Below are 19,159 nucleotides of genomic sequence, written 5' to 3'. Positions count from 1 at the left end.
AGCTTTAAGCTTGAAACCTGCATCATAAGCATGTCTCTTAACAGGAGGCATTTTTTGGGGTAGTGGGTATAGTTAACGCTAAAGCACAGATATATTGCAAGGATCCTGCGCACAGAGCTGTAAGTATCACTCAGTGTGGCTCCTGACTACGGTGGCCGTAATGCTCAATCCATTTATGGATACTGTAAAAACCCAAGTGAAGAATAAATTCATAGGCGCACGGGGGGAGGAGCATGGTGTGTGCTGTGGTATGCCGCCACCGACCCCTGCCGCCCACGATAGAGGTAAAGGATCCTGTATGAACCCCTCTCTTTACTGTCGGGTTCATATATAAGGCGCACCGGATTATAAGGCGCACTTTCTATTTCTGAGAAATTCTCAGCATTTTATGTGCGCCTTATAGTCCGGAAAATACGGTATATATTTTATTTTTTTTTGCCTTTTGTTAAAAAAAATTTTTACATTTTTTTTCAACTTGAAGGTTCCCCTGATAGTGACATCAGTGGGAAATTATTTTTACATTTTACTGTTTTTTTTACAATTTTTTTCTAATTATTATTAATTTTATTTTTAATTTATTTTTACTAATCACACTGTGATTAGAAAGCTGAGCTCCATTGACTTGCATGGTTGAATGCAGTACCTGTATTCAACCTGCAAGTGGAGCCAGAGTTCTCTAGAGGGTCTGGAGACCTTCTAGCGAACTTTTTCGTCTTTATTGGTTTTTTTCCCGGGCCGCCGCCATCTTGCTGATGGCGAAGATCACCGGCAGCTGCGGCTGTGACCGCTCTCCGGAGCGGTCACAGTCCATCCCAAGGTAACTGTTTGGTGTCGCTGGATGCCTCCTGATCGAGGCATTCCAGCGACACCATTTAAGTTTAGGAGGCGATTGTTGATCGCCTCCTAAATGCTTTTAAAACGGGCGTCCGCCGCCAAAGTATGGCGGAATTTGATGCCCCGGGGAGGGGCCAGAGATGGCCCCTTTGTGCCGATCATGGCGTTGCTGAAAGCACCCGTTGCTGCACCCGTTTAAAGACGTGCCGGTCCTGGCACGTCAATTGTCGTTAACGACTTGATTTTTGGTGACGTGCCCGGACCGGCAATTTGTCATCAAGGGGTTAAAGCTCTGCTGGAATGTGGGACTACATTGTCATGTCCAGCTGTTGTGTAGAGTACCCTCGATTGCGGGCATTGTCTGATGCCAACACAAGCTTCCCCTACATTGCTCCAGAAGTCCCACGCCAAGTATATGCTCCTTTGTTATCTTTGATGCAATAAACTATTCTGTAAGAGCATGTTTTGGTGTTATTCGCCATCTGATCTAGTTGACCGATGTAAGGTATTACGCAGCTTACAGAGAAGAAGCCTATAGGCCCTTGCATAATTTATTGCAAAATATTCAACTCACCTGCAAGCATTTTATGACTTATTCTGCACCAAATAAATTATTTTCACTTACCGGGTACCGATCAACACATAATCACATTATAATACATGGATTCTATCCACTAGACATATGATGCATTCACTATATCATAGACATCACTAGCAGAATCTCTACAGTATCACTAAAAAAACAACGTCTTTCACAAAATTTGGCCTAGGATTAAGAAACGGAAGGGTAATGAGACTCCATTAACAACCATATGAGTAACTTCCATACAGCAAGCAAGATCAATTATCTTTGGCTCCAATGGGAGCTCAACTTGCAGATCATGAATTGAGCTGAGCGATATTGAGTGTGCATGCACATGAAGTCCAAAAATGCAATGGATCATAGTGCAGTCACTAAAGGCAATGGAGGAAGAAGGTGGGATTGAAGTTATGAATGCAGTTGATGCAAAAACTCTAATATGCTTTTAATTTATTTTAGGCACTGAAGTATGCCTTTAAGTAGGTGAAAAAAAGAGACATTTAATCTAAATCATTTATTATCTTCATCTGTTGAAACTTTGAAAAGTTTGAATTTTTTATTAGAATGTTTTGTAAGCACAATGATATGACAAACTGTTCTGCCGCAAGTTACTACTGAAATCCATTATCTAAAAATTCTCTAGTGTCCTGGATCCGCATTGATGTGCAGCACTTTAGTGTCTATTAGACCTGCTTTTGACCAAGCTGCGTTTGACCGAGGGTAATAGAGGGCATATATATTCAAGCCTTCCTCTTGCTGCTTGCCTAATAAGTCACTTTATTCAAGTAAAAGTAGAAATAATATATATATATAATAATATAATATATATTATAGCTTTTTAATGTTTTCGTGCTGACATACTTGCTTTCATACGATGTAATTTCAATATCAGACTCTATCCTTTAGGCAGGTCTTCTATGTTCATGTGCAATATGCAATAACTGATATCTAACATAAACATATGTACCAATGATCTAAGTTACTCAACCATTGTGTCTGCTCTAAGTCCATGTTAGTCATAGCGATACACTGGTTCAAATGTGTTTTCTTCATTCAGCTGATTTCTATATAAAGACAGCTATTTGATTTCACAAAAATATGCAGGCCAGAGTTTTCGTCATCAAATATAACCCCTGGCGATTAAAAATGGTCTACCAAATGAACAATGACTGTTGCCTTAGTTGACCGCCTGTCTCATGTAAATCTGGAGCCTAAAGCATCTTCTCACAAAGGTCTGGTTAAATGTCACACTCAGGAAACTGCTTCTCAATTCCATCAATTTATCTTTTTCCCCATTTATAACAATTTTGCCAGATATGCAACATCCCTTTGCCAGTGGCGTCTCCAGGTTTCATATTTAGGGGGGGCACATGGGGGGCCAGGGACCAAAGTAGGGGGGCCAATTATAAAACGGTATATATATATATACACACACACACACACACGTTAGACGTGCATTTTTAACTACATAATATGCACTTATCTCTTTGAAGTAAAGACTGTGATTAAAATATGATTTCAAAATAACAGCTAAAGTGACAGTTATTTTTCATTCTTTAATATTAGCCCCTGCTGACAATATATATAAATATTAGACCCTGCTGCAGATATATAGAAATATTACACCCTGCTTCCGATATATATTAATATTAACCCCTGCTGCGGATATATATTAATATTAGCCCCTGCTGCGGATACATACTTATATTATACCCTGCTGCCGATATACATACAAATTATACCCTGCTGCCAACATATATTAATATTAGCCCCTACTGCCGATATATAGTATTAGTCCCTGCAGCCAATATATATAAATATTAGCCCCTGCAGCCAATATTTATTGATAATAGGCCCTGCAGCCAATATATATTAATATTAGCCCCTGCTGCCGATATATATAAACATTAGTCCCAGCTTCCGATATATATTAATATTAGCCCCTGCAGCCAATATATATTAATATTAGACCCTGCTGCCAATATATTTGCCACACTGACTGCAGATCAGGGGAAGACAGTGAGAGTCAGTGCAGTGTTCCCTCCTTCTAACTGCACCGTTACATTGAGAGGTCCTCTCCCCTGTAATCATCCCCAGAGTCCCTTTGTCCCCTCATTCACTAAACCATAGCGTTCTTTTACTTACACCCTGTAGTTCAGGTATAGATCAAATAAAAAACACATGGAAACAGCACATGCAACTGAATGAGATTAAAAAAAAACTTGTATTTGCAGGTATACATAAATAATGTATGGAAACATAGCATTGCAGGTATAAACCAACAGAACACACAAACCCAGCATTGCAGGTATATATCAACTGGAAATCACATGTACACTCAGCACTGAAGGTTTAGATCAAATAATCAACACATGGAAACAGCACTCCAGGTATTGATCAACTGAATAAGACAAGCAAATCCTATATTTGCAGGTAAACATTAATAATGTATGGAAATATAGCCGATACAGATGAACAGAATGACACAAAACCCAGCTTTGCAGATATAAATCAATTGGAAATTACATATAAACTCTGCATTAAAGGTATAGATAAAACCCCCTAAATTACAGGCATAGATCATTGGTCACACACCCCAAAGACAACCCTGGTGTCCACACTGCCCACATAGAACCTGACCAGCACCTAAGTTACACATTATGTCAACTTTGTCCCAAACAGCTGAACGTACGCCGTTTTTGTCCCATAAAGACCTCTCCCTCCCAATCTATCCTATCTACCCCCTCTCCCTCCCTATCTACCACATCTGCCTCCCAATCTATCCTATGTACCCCCCTCTCCCTCCCAATCTATCCTATGTACCCCCCTCTCCCTCCCAATCTATCCTATCTATCCCCTCTCCCTCCCAATGTATCCCATCCACCCCCATCTCCCTCCCAATCTACCCCCTCTCCCTCCCAATCTATCCCATCTACCCCCCTCTCCCTCCCAATCTATCGCATCTACCCCCCTCTCCCTCCCAATCTATCCTTATCTACCCCTTCTCACTTCCTACCTCTTCTGACTCTCTAACCCCCTCCTAACTTTCTAACCCCCCCTTTGAAGTTCACTTACCTTGGGCTTGTCCAGCGGTGAGATCGCGAGGTCTCTGTATCCCTGGTTCTGCCGGCTTCACTGCTGGGCGCCGGATATGACGACATATACCGGCGCTCGGCTTGAAATGCCGGCACTGCGAACCAGGAAGAGGCCTCGCGGTCGCGGAGAAGAGTGAGAGGCGCCGAACGGTTGCTGAGAACTTATTCCTCAGCAACCGCTCGGCGCCTCTCACTCTCTCCTCCGGGTCTATTAAAAAAAAAAAAAGCCGGCGTTTCAATTGGGGGGGCACACCGGGGGGCACAGCATGATGTAGGGGGGGCCATGGCCCCCTCTGGCCCCCCCTGCCGACGCCACTGCCCTTTGCACAGTGTGCTGCCCCACACCTAACTTCACTTTAATTCACTTCCACCTAACCTCCAGCTTTCATGCAGCTCTCAATATTCAAGAAAAATGAATGTGTGACTCACTATGTTTGTGTGTAATGGCAAGCGTCCATATGTATGTATGTATGTATGTATGAGCACTGTATTTGTGTGAATATGAGTAGTGCATATGTGTATAAGGGAGTTAATGTGTATATGTGTGTGTTTGTAAGCTGCTGTGTGTATGGGCAGGCGTATAAGGGTGGTGTATATGTATATGTGGGTGTGTATAGGCAGGCATGTGTAAGGGATGTGTATACACATGTGTGTATGGACAGGTGTGGTTAAGGGCAAAGTATGTGTATATGTGCGTGTATGGGCAGTATAAATGTGTGTGTATGAGCTGACGTGTGTAAGGACAATGTGTATGTGTGTGTGTGTGTGTATGGGCAGGCTTGTGTATGTATGGGCATCCACTGCGCAGATTAATCCAGTGGGGGCCCCAGTGCATTGCTTTGTCTAGGGCCGACAATGTTGTAAAGACAGCCCTGTCTGTCCAAGTCCTAAAGAAGAAGCACAAAGAAATGTGCAATGACAGTACATGTGGTGGTCAACTTCCCTTTGCAATCAGAAGATTTCTAGTGGTGTCATCAGCTCAGCATTGGCAAGAAACAGTGGGACCATGGTACACCCATCTACTATCTGAAAAAGTCTGGTCAAAAGTGGTCTTCATGGAAGACTTTAGGCCAAGAAGCGATACCTCCAACAAAAACACAGGAACTGGGGTACATAAAAGTGTCAGCAGGTGCTCTGGACTGATGAGTCAAAATTTGAAATATTTGGCAGTAGCGTAATTTGGTTGCCAAATAGCGATTTGAGTCCAACTGGGAGAAAGGCGCTATATAAATAAATGGTGTTATGGTATGGCCCCCACAGAGCCCTGATCTCACCGTTATTGAGCATGTCTGGGATTACATCAAGAGAGAGAAGCAACTAATGCTGCCTAAATCCACAGAAGACCTGTGGTTAGTTCTCCAACCGTACCTGACAAGTTCCTTAAACAATTGTGTGCAAGTGTACCTAAGATAATTAAAACTGTTTGAACACTGTGGTGGTCACACCAAATATTGATTTGATTTATATTTTTCTTCTATTCAGTCACTTTGTATTTTGTTAAATTTTTGAAAGCATTCTTATTTTTCACACCTTCCTAAACCTTTTGCACAGTAATGTATATTTTTAAATGACACGAGCACATGTCTGTGTTAGCATGAGTGTGTATCTGTGTGCCTTAGCACGAGTACATTTAGGTGTGCTAGCAGGGCCGGCCCTACAATGGAGCCGAGTGGGGCAATTGCCCCAGGCGGCACTTTTGAAGGGGCGGCACTTTGCCGCCCCACGCGTTTTTTTTTTGAAGCGGAGGAGAGAGAGGGGCGCCAAGTGGTTTTCGCTTACCCGCTCAGCGCCCCTCTCTCTCCTCTGTGAGGCCTCTAGCTCGGTCTCGGTGCCGGCTTGTAATGCTGAGCTCCGGAAGTGACGTCAATTTCCGGTGCTCAGCATTACAAGCCGGCACTGTGGCAGAGCCGGAAGACTTGCCGCTGGACTGTTTAACGGTAAGTACAAAGGGGGAGGGTAGATAATGGCGTCGGCTGGGGGGGGGCGGCATTTTAAACTTCGCCCCAGGCAGCATTAAGTCTTGGGCCGGCCCTGTGTGCTAGCATGTGTACATGTATGTGTTAGTGCTAGGGTATGTGTTTGAATATGTGTGTAAATATGTTGCAACTCATAGATGCAAAAAAAGGGCAGAGTTCACACTTCAAGATCTAAATTTGGAATCAAGTTTTTTTTTTCCTTTCCCCTTTGGGACAATACTTGATCAAAGTTCTATTGTTTTTTTACCTATACAGATATGGGTATGTTGCAGGGATGTACTTGGTGAACTTTGTGTATTTGTTCAGCCTGAGTAATTATGTAAATACGTAACTCAACAAGTACCTAAAGACAAATGAGGTATAAAATGGACATTAACCCTCTAATTGCCAACCACAAACATGCCTACCCGGCAATATATTATGTATTGCTTAGTGTGCAATATATATGTATGTACCACTGCAAAAAGACATTCACTGAAGGGTATAGGGCCGTTTTTTGGGGACAGTTGTATTTTTACTGCTATATCATGATTTTGTGCACGTTTGCCTTAAACTAGATCTCTAGGTATGTATGTGATTAGCTTAACACAAACATATATATTATATATATATATAAATATCCTTAACTCTATTCATTAAAGTGCAAGTACATAAGATTTGACTGGTTTACATCAGCAAATTTGCAAATTCACAAAAGCTGACTCTCATTAGCGCTTGCAAAAAAATCTTGGTTAATCTGGGGTGTCTGAGGACCCCTGTTTAATTTTTTTTTTTTACTGGGCGTGTTTTTATGGTAGCTATGAGGACTATTTTGCCAGTTAAAGGTGAGAAAATGCAGCCTGCATGTCTTTGCAAAAAAAATGAAGTTTTGCGGGTGTCACGTGAAGGGAAGGTCACGTGACTGGAATTGAGTCAGGTCAGTCGAGTTGAAGTAAACTCAAAGGGTTATTTTCCTTTTTTGGTTGAATGTATTAGTGAGAAAGACATTTGTGTTTAAGTCTATGATTATGTTTGGCCACTAGAACATGACTATGGCGATAGCCACCAGTGGGGACACACACATACCTGTCCTGGAAGAGGCACACATGCATACTCAGCATGTGATTTATTTCATTCTGGGACTGTACATTGGTGTGAAATGAGACTGCCCAGGCTGGTGACCACAATTGAGAAAAGATTATCTAGGGCCAAACAGCCAGCCTTCCTTCAGTCCATGCATATGACACAGTAGCAGGGGAACAAGGTTAAACAAAATAATTCATTTGACCTCTTATCAAAGAGCGCATCCCTTAAGTAATTTCTAAAATACATCATGAAGCATATGGCATTGCAAAGCACCATTTTCCACCCTTCTGGAAGTCATCCGCCTTCTTGCCTCCAGCCTTTAAATCTGCCGAGTTGATATGCTTCAGCGCTTGGGCAGATAAAGGCACAAACTGCTAATCCAAGATCAACGTGGTTCTATATGCTGGGCTCAGCCAAACTCGAGGCAGCACTGTTACCAGTGAGCTGGGAGGGGGACAATCAAAGGGGCAAATCCATAAGGAGGACACCACAGAAATGTAAGGGGATCTCTGGGCTATGATATGCATTAAACGGGCAAAAAAGGTTTAAACAGATTAAAAAGGGGGGCTGCTGTGTCTGTACACTCTTTGCGAGGGATTTACTTTTTGACAAAAAATAGGAACATTTTATTTATGAAAATTAATGCAACATGCGTGCGACTGAAATCCACCGGACATACTGTAACATTTCACAGATAATATGCAACAATTTTCATAATTTAACTAATGAATCCAATACACAGGGAAGAAAACTAATTTATAATGTAATACGTCAAATCAAAGAATGTGAGAAATAACTGCTATTTGATCTGACCGGTCATGTTCTTCTTTGCATTAAACACTATTCCAATTATTTCTCTAGATGAATTATCCATTTTTATAAGGATGCAACCTAGATCTAACTATGTTATTGGCCCCGGGAAATGTATATAAAAATATATGCTAGATATATATTTTGAGATATTTTACTTATATTAAGACACAAAGAGAAACAAAATGTGTACTATACAAGCATATATGTAATTTTTGCCATTTTCTAGCAATTCTAACATTTAAAATGGGCTAACTAAAGACCACCTTGAGGAAATAAAATAAAGTTAACAGTATACACCAACTAGGAAATGGCACAGACCTCAAAAAGGTATAATAAAACAATATTAGTAAAGCATGACCATGAGTGACCTTTGTTGTTTAATATTAGTACTAAAGTAAAGTTGATCAAACACATACAAAATATAACTGCTTTGTTGCTATTACTCATGAATGCAACCACATGCTTAATGCTTTATGGCAGACCTGTCTCAAGCGTTCATCTTCACCAAGGCATAACATAAAGGATAATACCAGTTTCTTTCAGGGCTGTTATTTCAATCAGATTGACTTAACTCATACAATGGCAAACTAATCTAAGCAAAAGAAAAACCTTCAAAAGGTCCACTCCTGCCCAATCTGTGTAAAACACATATCGGAGCCCATTTTGTATGGACACCAATGCATTTTTCTACATGCAAATTGGTGCATGCATTATTGCAGATTAAAGGTTATTGGAGACATTGTTCTCAGCTGGTTGCCTCTACTGTAAGTAGGAATTCATGTATGCTTCCTGTACATGTTCAGTGGTAATCCACCCAACCTCAATCCTCTTTGAAATCAATTGGATTAGCTGCAACTAACCACATGGAAGGAAGCTGAATACTGTACTCCTAATAACTTCAATGCGCTGCGTTGTAGAGCCTGTGCAGGAAGTGTACTTAAGTATGCTACCTGCTTATACCTAGATTTTGTGGAGATGACCAGGGGAGTAAAGGGAGACAGCAGTATACTTTCTAACTCCAATAACTAATGAATAAATGTCCCAATTTGCATGCAACATAATAAGTGTATGCTTGTCGTTTCTTTCTCCACTTATGATGCTGAGAATGGATGCTCTTCTTTTTAACAGGATGTTCTGCACCAGGCCCAGACTGGCCATCTGGCACATTGGGCCAACGGCAGATTGGATCCCGCAGTGTGCAGTTGCTGGCAAAATATGTGCGGCCCCAAGTATAAAAAAAAAAGCATCCAGCCAGTGGATTCCAATATGCATTACAGGATGATATTCAACAATATTAGTAAATTACACTAAAGTCTAGCATTATATATATAAAAAACATTTGCATGTGGAGCAAAACCAATAAAGTTATAGGATGCCCTTCCTCGTTTAGAATGTGATATTTACAAAGATTCATGGTAAAGTCTACCATAACATAATATTCCAACTCACCAGCAACTCAAGGGTTAATGTAACCCTTTAGCGCTCAAGTTTATCTAACAACTCACACGTTACATGCCTAGAACCTTATGTGTATTTCTCAACTTAACCTTAGTAAATCCCAGAGTTGTTTTTTTTGTAACACGTCTGAGCTTGCATGATAGAAACATCTCAAGAGTTAACTCTATGTTTACCGAAACAACCCCATTACACAAAAAGATCTCCGTAATAACCCTATTATTGTTTACACATGCGTAAACATTCTTGATATAGCTGATCTCTTTTTCAGATATGATCTAGAGAGGGTTTTCCATTTAGTTACCACAGAATGTAATTTTAGAAGTCTAGATATTAATTACACTTAAATACATAGGGTTTGGTGCATGCATTTATCAAGCGCTGCAGTGTGGTGTAGAGTTTTAGCACACTAATGATCCATTCATTCAGCAGACTGTTTAGTAGATGAGTCAAAAGTTTCAGGCAGACAGCCCTCCTCTGTGACGTAAGCCTCCATGGCTAATTTTCTGGCAGTCAGCACAGGGTTCCTGCATTTCCTATTGGTGCTCTGTGTGTCAGCAGACATCAGAAGATAACCGTGATTGGCCAGATCGTTACAACTGCAGCTGCTGTCATTCAGGGCTGCTAGTCTATACTATGCTGGCAGGGCAGGAGTATGGGGGGGGGATGCTTTCATTCAAATGTTCATTGTTCAGGGAAGCTGCAATTTTTTTTATTGTAAGAGACGATTAGGTGAAACATCTGATATATAAGAGCACATATGTAAAAAAAAAATAAAAAAAAAAAAAGGAATATGAATTAGAAAATATACCTAAAAAAGGCATGGAATAATGTATTCCTGAAGGACAAAAAGGTCAAATTTTAAAGATTTTTCTCAGTAATAATCTGAGGATCAATCCCATAACTATCACAAAGGCATTTGCAATCTGACAGATGACACAAATAGTTTATTCTACAATTCTATTATTGTTTTTCTTTTCTTTTTTTTGAAACAGTGTTAATATAATAAAAAGATGGCACAGTTCTTGTTTGTTACAAGGTCAAATTGTACATGCTAAATTCATATGGGCAAATATAAACATACATAATTTGTTTTAACCCTTTGAATGCCAGAGGTATGGACCCCCAGGGGGAGACCAGGACAAATTATGGATTGTTGCCATAGTTACAATTATCTGGCAACCTTATAAACAACTTACACTTTAACTACGGAAACCTATTCCCCTACCCTCAAAGAAACCCAAAACATATTTTTCTCCCCATTATTTTCCTAAAAAAGATCATAGCAAAATAATTTTATTGAAAGCGCCAACGCATCTTGTTTCATTTATCTGACAGATGTGGCTGTACGCATTACACTTGCAACCCACGTAGGTAACAGTATGCAATATAATGCTGTTTAGGCACACATAAGGGGTTACATTTGATAATTATGAAAAAACACTATACAGGAAGCAAATGCACACATCCACAATCCTTTTTGCACCTCTGGTGCGCCCCATTTTTGGGGGTATCTCCTACATAGGCAGCACTTTAAGGGTTAATAGAAAAAGGTTACAGAAAAGTAAAAAGTTTAATTTTCCAATATAGTTACATTCTTTTCAGTGTCGCAAGGAATTTACCCCCACCCCACTACTTAGATAACCATCGAATAAACCTGGTCTATCAGGTAAGTGCACATGCTCTTTATGCATGTCATTGCTGGTGGGTTCAGGAAAGAAACCCAACAGGCACCTGTAAACAGGACGGGGAACCATCATCAACAAATGCAACCATATTACCTTTTATAGAAAGTATTTGAGCACATATGTTATAAACCCTGAAACTTACTTTCTCATTCAATGGTACTATAGGTGGTTTAAATTCCCATAGTATGTTTTACAGATAGGGTACAAAGACCCTATAACACTGCAGGTACTCATTCAGAGAAATCTGAAGGGAACCTCTGAATTACACTCGGCAATGTGAAAAATGTTTTGGTTTCAACAAAGCTGAAAGAACAGGAACTTCGGCTTAGCGAACTCCAACCTTAATTGGTCTTTGGTCTTGTCTTAGATTCAGGATAGTCATATAGATTCATACAGAGACAACTGAACATAAATTCACACACGCAGACACATTGCTTTCTACCTGCATTTCTGTTACTGTGAGTGGAGGCTGCTGGCTGGAGTATCCTGGCACACTAACTCTGAACTTTGTCTTTTTTTTTTGTCTATTTTTCAAATAGACCCACATGACTTCCACTATCACTGACTGTAACGTGTGAGTAGACAAGGTGCTTCTTTCTGGCTGATTCTGACACAGTAATTGGGAAGCTGCCTTTGCCACAACTAATCACATTCCAGAAATTAAGTCTTTATATGTCTCTCTAAATACCCCTGCTGCAGACGTTCAACCCCATTTTGGCCCCTGGACAAGAATCAGGGCCGGCCTTAGGGGTGTGAGAGCTGTGCGGCCGCACAGGGCGCCATGGCATCACCAAGGCCAGGGCCGCGTCGAGGCGGCAGGGAGAGGAGGAGAGAGAGAGGGGTGCTGAGTGGTTGCACATGAAAAAGTTTTCAACAACCACTCAGCCCCCTTTGACTGAGGCCTCGCACTCCCACCACAGGACTTCACCAGGGCAAGTGAACTGCAAAGAGGGAGAGAGGGGGTAGATAGTAAGAAGGGGGAGGGGGAAGATAGTAAGAAGGGAAGAGATCGTGAGAAAGGAGGGTAGTAAGAATCTTGAAAGAAAGAGTGTGAATGCATGAGAATGAAAAAATTAATGTGTGGATAAATTGTGTGAATGAGAGAGAATTAATGAATTAATGTGTGGATGAATTGTGTGAATGAATTAGCGAATTAATGAATGAAATAATGTGTGGATGAATGGTGAGAATGAATTGTGAGAATGCATTAATGAATATGTGTAAATGAATGACTATATAAGTGTTTTGTGTGTATCATAGATGTATAAGTAATGTGGGGAAAGGCAAAGATGGCACAGGCAGAGTGTTTGAGCTTTGGGGACCAAGATGGCATGGGCAGGGTATTTATGGGACAAAGTTGGCACAGGGCGGGCTGTTTGGGACAAAGATGTCTTATGCTGGGCTGTTTGGGGACAAAAATGGTTCACGCTGGACTGTTTGGTGACAAAAAGGGCTCATGCTGGGCTGTTGATCTATATCTGCTCACGCTATGCTGTTGATCTATATCTGCTATGTTTCGATACATTAGTTATGTATACCTGGATTTGTATATCTTATTAAGTTGATCGCTACCTGCAGTGCTGTTTCCATGTGTTGTTCATTTGATCTATACCTTCAGTGCTGAGTTTACATGTGATCCCCAGTTGATCTATACCTGCAAAGCTGGGTTTGTGTGTTATTCTGTTGGACTATACCTGCAATCCTATATATGCAAGTGTTGTTTACATGTGTTGTTTATTTGATCTATACCTGAACTACAGGGAGGAAGGAAAAGAGAGGTGTGGTTTAGTGAATGAGGGGACAAAGGGACTCTGGGGATGATTACGTGGGAGAGAACCTTTCAAAGTCACAGTAGGGTTAGAAGGAGGGAAGACTGCAGTCAGTGTGGCAATTTTTTTTTTTTTGGTGTGGGAGCGGAGGGAGTGATTGCATGCTTGGGTGCGTGGAGGGGGTGCAAAGGAAATAATTGCCTAGGGTCCAATTTTTTCAATATTTAAAGGAAAAATTATTGCTGTTACCTTTTTTTACCCTATATTTAATGTATTTAAAGTACATTATTGTTACCAGTGTTTCCAGTTATATATTATTGTACTTGTTTGCACTTGCACCTAAATAATCTCTAACTAAAACTAGTTGTTAGTTACAAGATTTTTCTCTTTCTTTTTTGTCGAGGGGGGGGGGGCGAGAGAAGTAGTCCGCACAGGGTGCCTGAACACCTAAGGCCGTCCCTGACAAGAATCGCTGTGTTCCTGCTGTCCAATGCAGGCAAATATCTAAATAACACAACCCCAAGTAAGCAACAAGTGGAGAACCTTGCTACCAGGTGCCCTGGTCCAGCTGCCTACTTTTGCTTACTTGACCCTGCATCTTTTCCCTTGATGGCCCAATTTAACTTTGACTAAAGACTCCTGTTTCGTGAATACAAATAAAATAATCCAGCAGCCACATACTTGGTTACACTAAGCATAGAAGCATTTGCTTCTTTAATACTATGAGATAGTATTAATAAACCAATATCCTTTCAGAGAGACATTTAATCTTACAATGATAATTTTCTCTGCTCCCTATTTAGAAACATGGCTCATAATGCTTGGACCACCAGCAATGTCTGGACCACCATGCCAATACAACATAAAAAGGAAACAAACCAAACGCTTAGGTTCTGTAAGAAAGATAAAATGTGATCATGATGATAAGTAATGGAAGAAATACTGCATCACTCTTTCACAATGAAATCTCTAGATATTTACCACTTATTAATGCTCTAAAGGCTGGTAAATATAATCAGCGGGGACAACACTCTCCAATTAAGACTCCCAAAGCACGCTAATTGCTCAGGTGGATTTAAGGGAGTCAATTGGCTTATTTTAATTAAAACGGCAATATAGCTCTGAAACTAACAGATAGCAGACAAAATGTCCCACAATAAGCCTCTTAAAAGGGACACTTCAGCTATCATATGCACCCCAGCTGCAGCTATTACACACATGTTCTATTTTGCTTTTTTCCCCTTTTTTTTTTTTTAAAGACTGCATATTTAAGCACTCCTGGGCTGCCAGGGACACTACACTGCCTCTTTCAAAGTTTCAATTTAGTAGCTTTTGTAGGTTAGGATTGGTGACATCTTGAGTGTCTCTTGAAGTCTGAAATAAGCGACTGTACGTACTGTATATCAGAATTTGTAGAAAGCTTGGAAAATGAGAGATCAACTTTAAAATTGTTGAACCAAATTTAAAACATACAGCTTTTATATTGCGATGTATGTTTCTCTCTTTTAGTTGAAAGGCTACTTAATATGTAATTGGAATTGCACCTGCAGCGTCGGTGGTGGGGCTTTTTCTACTGCAACATGTGTTAAAAGTGGACAATGAGCTGCGATCCATTATGTCTAATTTCCTAACTACAATAACTAAAACCATGTTGGCGTCAATTTGCATGCAGTAAAATGCATTGGGGTCCATGCAATATTCCATGCTAATCACAAGTTCAGATCTTTCCTACTGTCTTGAAACTTGTGTTTCAACAGGATGTTCAGCAACAGACCCCAACTGGCCATTTGGAACACAAGGCCAGTGACAGATTGGGTCCCACGGTGTGTGGCTGATGGCCCCACGTTGCTTAAGTATAAAAATATATCCAGGCTTTATCTGCATGTTTATCATTTGACGGCCACTGGCCTTAAAGCGCCAGGGCTCCTTAGTCATCCCCAGTCCAGCCCTATTGTACACCATGCCTGAAATACAGATAGCTGTATACTTGCTGTTTTTTCTAAGACTCGAAGAGTGAATGCATAGTATGACTTTGGTCTGTTTATGTACATATATTATACAAAGGAACACCACATACTTGAGACTTTACTTGAGATTAAGGATACATTTGAACACTGTATTTAAACTGGCGTGTACCATGATGGCACAGGCACAAAACGGTAGGGAAAAGGTGGCACCTACATATCAAAGGCATGCATACCAAGCTCTGAAACCTTTAAAGACCCGGTTATTATTGATCATTATGTATATGGCACAAAATGGCATTATTTCCCAAACTTTGAGTTACAGGTGAGTTGTGTAACCCCCTAAGCTTTTTCTGCAAGAAGGGCTGAACTGGTCCTGCATAATGCAGAGCTGATAACAGTGATCTAATTGCTATTAATAAGTAAAGTTAAAGACTCAGCAAATTTATCCAGAAGTCAGGAGTCAGAAAATTAGTACATTCAAAGAGATGAATAAGAAAAGAAAACATTATAGAAAAAATATAAAATGTTGGGGCCATTACTTCTGGGATTTGTCAGTCCTAAAGTAAATTAATAAGTAATTTATAAAAGTGAGTTATAGCGCATAGACTAAGAACCATCCCGCCTGGCATGGTGTCTCAATAATGATTTGTTTGATTTTACATTTCTCTGTACGGCAACTCAACATTTGGTCTTATGACTCACTACTGAGGTGACATTATGTGACCACAACGAAGCTTCTGACCGAATGTGGGTTTATAGAGTAGCCAGTAGAACTTACCGAAATCATGCAAATATACATTGCAGCAATTAAATATCTTGCTGTATTGGGGAGATTACTGATTTATCATGAGGATGAACCCACAGCATATTTTGAAATATGTTGACTGAGGCCACATGAGCTTGGAGGTAAACCAGATTCACCATTGAATGATGCTCCTTTACAGTATGCAATCGGCTTCTTACCTGAGACAATGAGAAGACAAATTTTAATCCTCTGGGTAGCTAGGAGGTACTTCTGTTTCTATGTCCTATAATATTGTCAAAAGTAGTAATTAGAAGGAACTACCCATGTTCCAATTCCAAAAAGAAGTATCCACCCAGTTGCACTTGGCAATGGCACATCTGCAACATGACATATATTACCTTTCTGTGGCATCATCTATTTTGTAACATGTTCAAACTATGGTTGGAAAAGAAAACATATTGTGTTTTTTCAAAATCTCTTTTTAATTAACTATACTCTAACAATAAAGTTTACCTAAAGTGAGACCCTACTAAACAAATTGCCCCTAAACACCCATTATTAGCATATGACACTATGGTGTTACAGGCTTCCAAACTACTTGATTACTTCTGGCACACTCTACTCTAAGAAACATTTGACCCAAACCTTCTACCTGCAGCTATTTAAAAAAATCTACCTGATTCCTAAAGAGAATGTAGAATATTTAAAGTGTCTCAATACTCTGTTGTGATAAGAAGGATCTGCCTACTATTGTTATTTGTTGCTAAAGAAACAAATCAAATATATGTAAAAAATGTGAGTGGGTATGCAAAACTCAGTCAAAGAGGAATCGGATCTCAGAATCGTTTCTATTAGTCAGATTACAGTACTCAGCCAAGCAAGAACAGAACAAGGGCTCAACTACTACGCTTGAAATCTGGACATCTAAATCTGCTGTCAGAGACCTAAAAGATCCATTAGATTAACATTAGCATGTGGTGCGTGAGCTCCTGTAGATGCAAACTGCTTGGCTTCAGGGAAACCTGTAGGGAGCATAGTTTAAACATTGTATGGATTTTACACATTTTCTATCAACGTGCCAGAAAGAATTACAAAATAACCACCCGCATTAAAAACTTTGACCATCACACTTTGACTTGCCTTCTATGTAAGAGGTAATTAAATTACAGAATAATAAATAAATATTTTTTTACTGAAAGGTGAGCAATGTACCCAAACCTAAAGGCCACTCTTTGAGCGCCATTGGCAAAGTAACACAACACAGCATACGAGACAGTATGGTAGACTAGGGGGCTGTTAAATAGCCCTCAATGGCATCAGGGCATCACCCAGCCAAACTACCACCAGTCCATAGATCAGTTATAGATTTTAACACGTAGGAAGTATCCAAAGTCAGGTGTCGTTATATATTTTGTACTCATCTATGCAAAAAAAAGATGAAATAATCATTTATCAAGGAAACTACAACAATGGAATCACACCGCGGAGGGGTTATTTCAGTAAATAATGTTAATTTCTGTGTTGTGTTTAATTAAAAGCACTAGTCATACTGTTTTGATACCCGGCACATGAGTTACATGCAGGCCACAGCCTGGCCCAAGCTATCCCTAAATAAATGTAACAGGCATTAATTATGGCAATCACAATACTGAGGTTTACCAGAGACACCGTCGGTCTGTCCACGAGGTTATGAGAAGGAAACCGCTTACTTACATGTATTGTGAACACACAACTTATACAAATGGGCCTACTCTCTCTTTAAATGCAAGCAAAGATGCTCAAGCATGGGGATTTGCTAGCTCTATGAAAAGGCTAATATCTGATAAACCAGAGCCAATGGATGAACCATACACACACATGCACACATACATACACACACACACACATATATATATATGTATATACATGTATATATATATACATATATCTCCCCCCCCCCCCCAAGACCTTGTGCTCCTCACTACACAAAGTGAGCATTTCTAGATAGGAATGAATAAGATTCGTAGCCGGCCCTGAGCTGAAGTACATAGTGCTCCCATTCATTGTATACACCGGGGCCCCCATTAAAAGGCTGGCAACTGTACAGTGTTTACCCTTTCCATGCCGTAACGTTAAAGGCATGAATACGAGAGTAAAGCACAACACGCTGATTAGCAAAATGTTAATGATTGTTATAGGCCGATCTTGTCTAATCCGGGATCAGATTGTGTGTGCGATAAAGGGTTTAATACAGCCATACGTGCAATGCATGGAGGGGCATGTACATCAGTGCATGCCTCTCCTACAGGAGATCGCTTCCATTACACCGACAGAATCATTCATATGCACTCACCAGTTCTCCTGCATCCACTTGATCGCTTCATTCTCATTGAATTGTTTCTCGAATTCGTATTCTTGCAAAGTCAACACTGACATGTTCATCGGGGCGACCTGCTGTGAGATACCTGGGGAGGAGAATGAGCCTGATATCCCTCTCGCCTGTCCCTTAGCTGTCACACACCTCCTTCCAATCCCCTTGCCTGGGTGTCTCTGTGTCTCCTAACTGTACCCTTGATTTAGCATTGCGCTCTCTCTCCTCGCCCTATCCTCCTCCCGGGTCACACACTCGCCTCCTCCTTTCTTCTGCATCCACCCTAACTGCTCAGTGTAACGCTGCGGTCCTAAAGCCCTCACTCCGTGCACTAGGAGCACCTGATACCCACCATACATACATACATACATACATACACACTACCACTAAGCAATCATTATATAGCCTTTTACCTGGAAGCAGAGGAAGCATGACCTGAGGAAAAGAAAATAATTTGTTGGGCTAGAAATGCTCACAAAGAAAACCAGGCATGAACTCAAACACCTAAATAACACTTTCGCTCACACACAGTTTACTGTTTATTACAGTATTATTATTTTCATTATCTTATAAAGTGGCAACAATTTATACAGCGCTTCTTACAATACATGTATTCAAGGGATATGACAAGACTAGAATTGACAGACTAAGACAAACCGATACATTAGGTGGAGAGAGCCCTGCTCGCAAGCTTACAATCTAAAGCTTATTCTCTTATTTATTCTCTCTTAAAGTAAAATTTCTCTTTAGAGATCAAGTGAATAAAGCCACTTACTTACCTCCCAGCCTTACTTCCATCCTTCTTGTGGCAGTATGAGAAGC

General features: G+C 40.4%; 1 protein-coding gene across 1 annotated transcript in view; it reads right to left on the bottom strand.

Moving 5' to 3' along the window:
• LOC149289334 (very long chain fatty acid elongase 6-like) overlaps positions 1 to 18,408 on the bottom strand; it is a 40,818-nt gene extending 22,410 nt beyond the window's left edge. The window contains exon 1 of the mRNA XM_089490787.1: positions 18,320 to 18,408. Within this exon, the coding sequence (XP_089346913.1) occupies positions 18,320 to 18,408 (89 nt within the window). The remainder of the gene's footprint in view (positions 1 to 18,319) is intronic.
• Positions 18,409 to 19,159: the final 751 nt, after the last annotated feature.

This window comes from Sceloporus occidentalis, unplaced genomic scaffold (assembly GCF_023333645.1).
Source record: "Sceloporus occidentalis isolate IW3139 unplaced genomic scaffold, rSceOcc1.0.p SCAF_46, whole genome shotgun sequence".
In the NCBI taxonomy this organism is placed as follows: domain Eukaryota; kingdom Metazoa; phylum Chordata; class Lepidosauria; order Squamata; family Phrynosomatidae; genus Sceloporus; species Sceloporus occidentalis.
The sequence above is the reverse complement of the archived record's forward strand: the minus strand, read 5'-3'. Positions and strand labels throughout refer to the sequence as shown.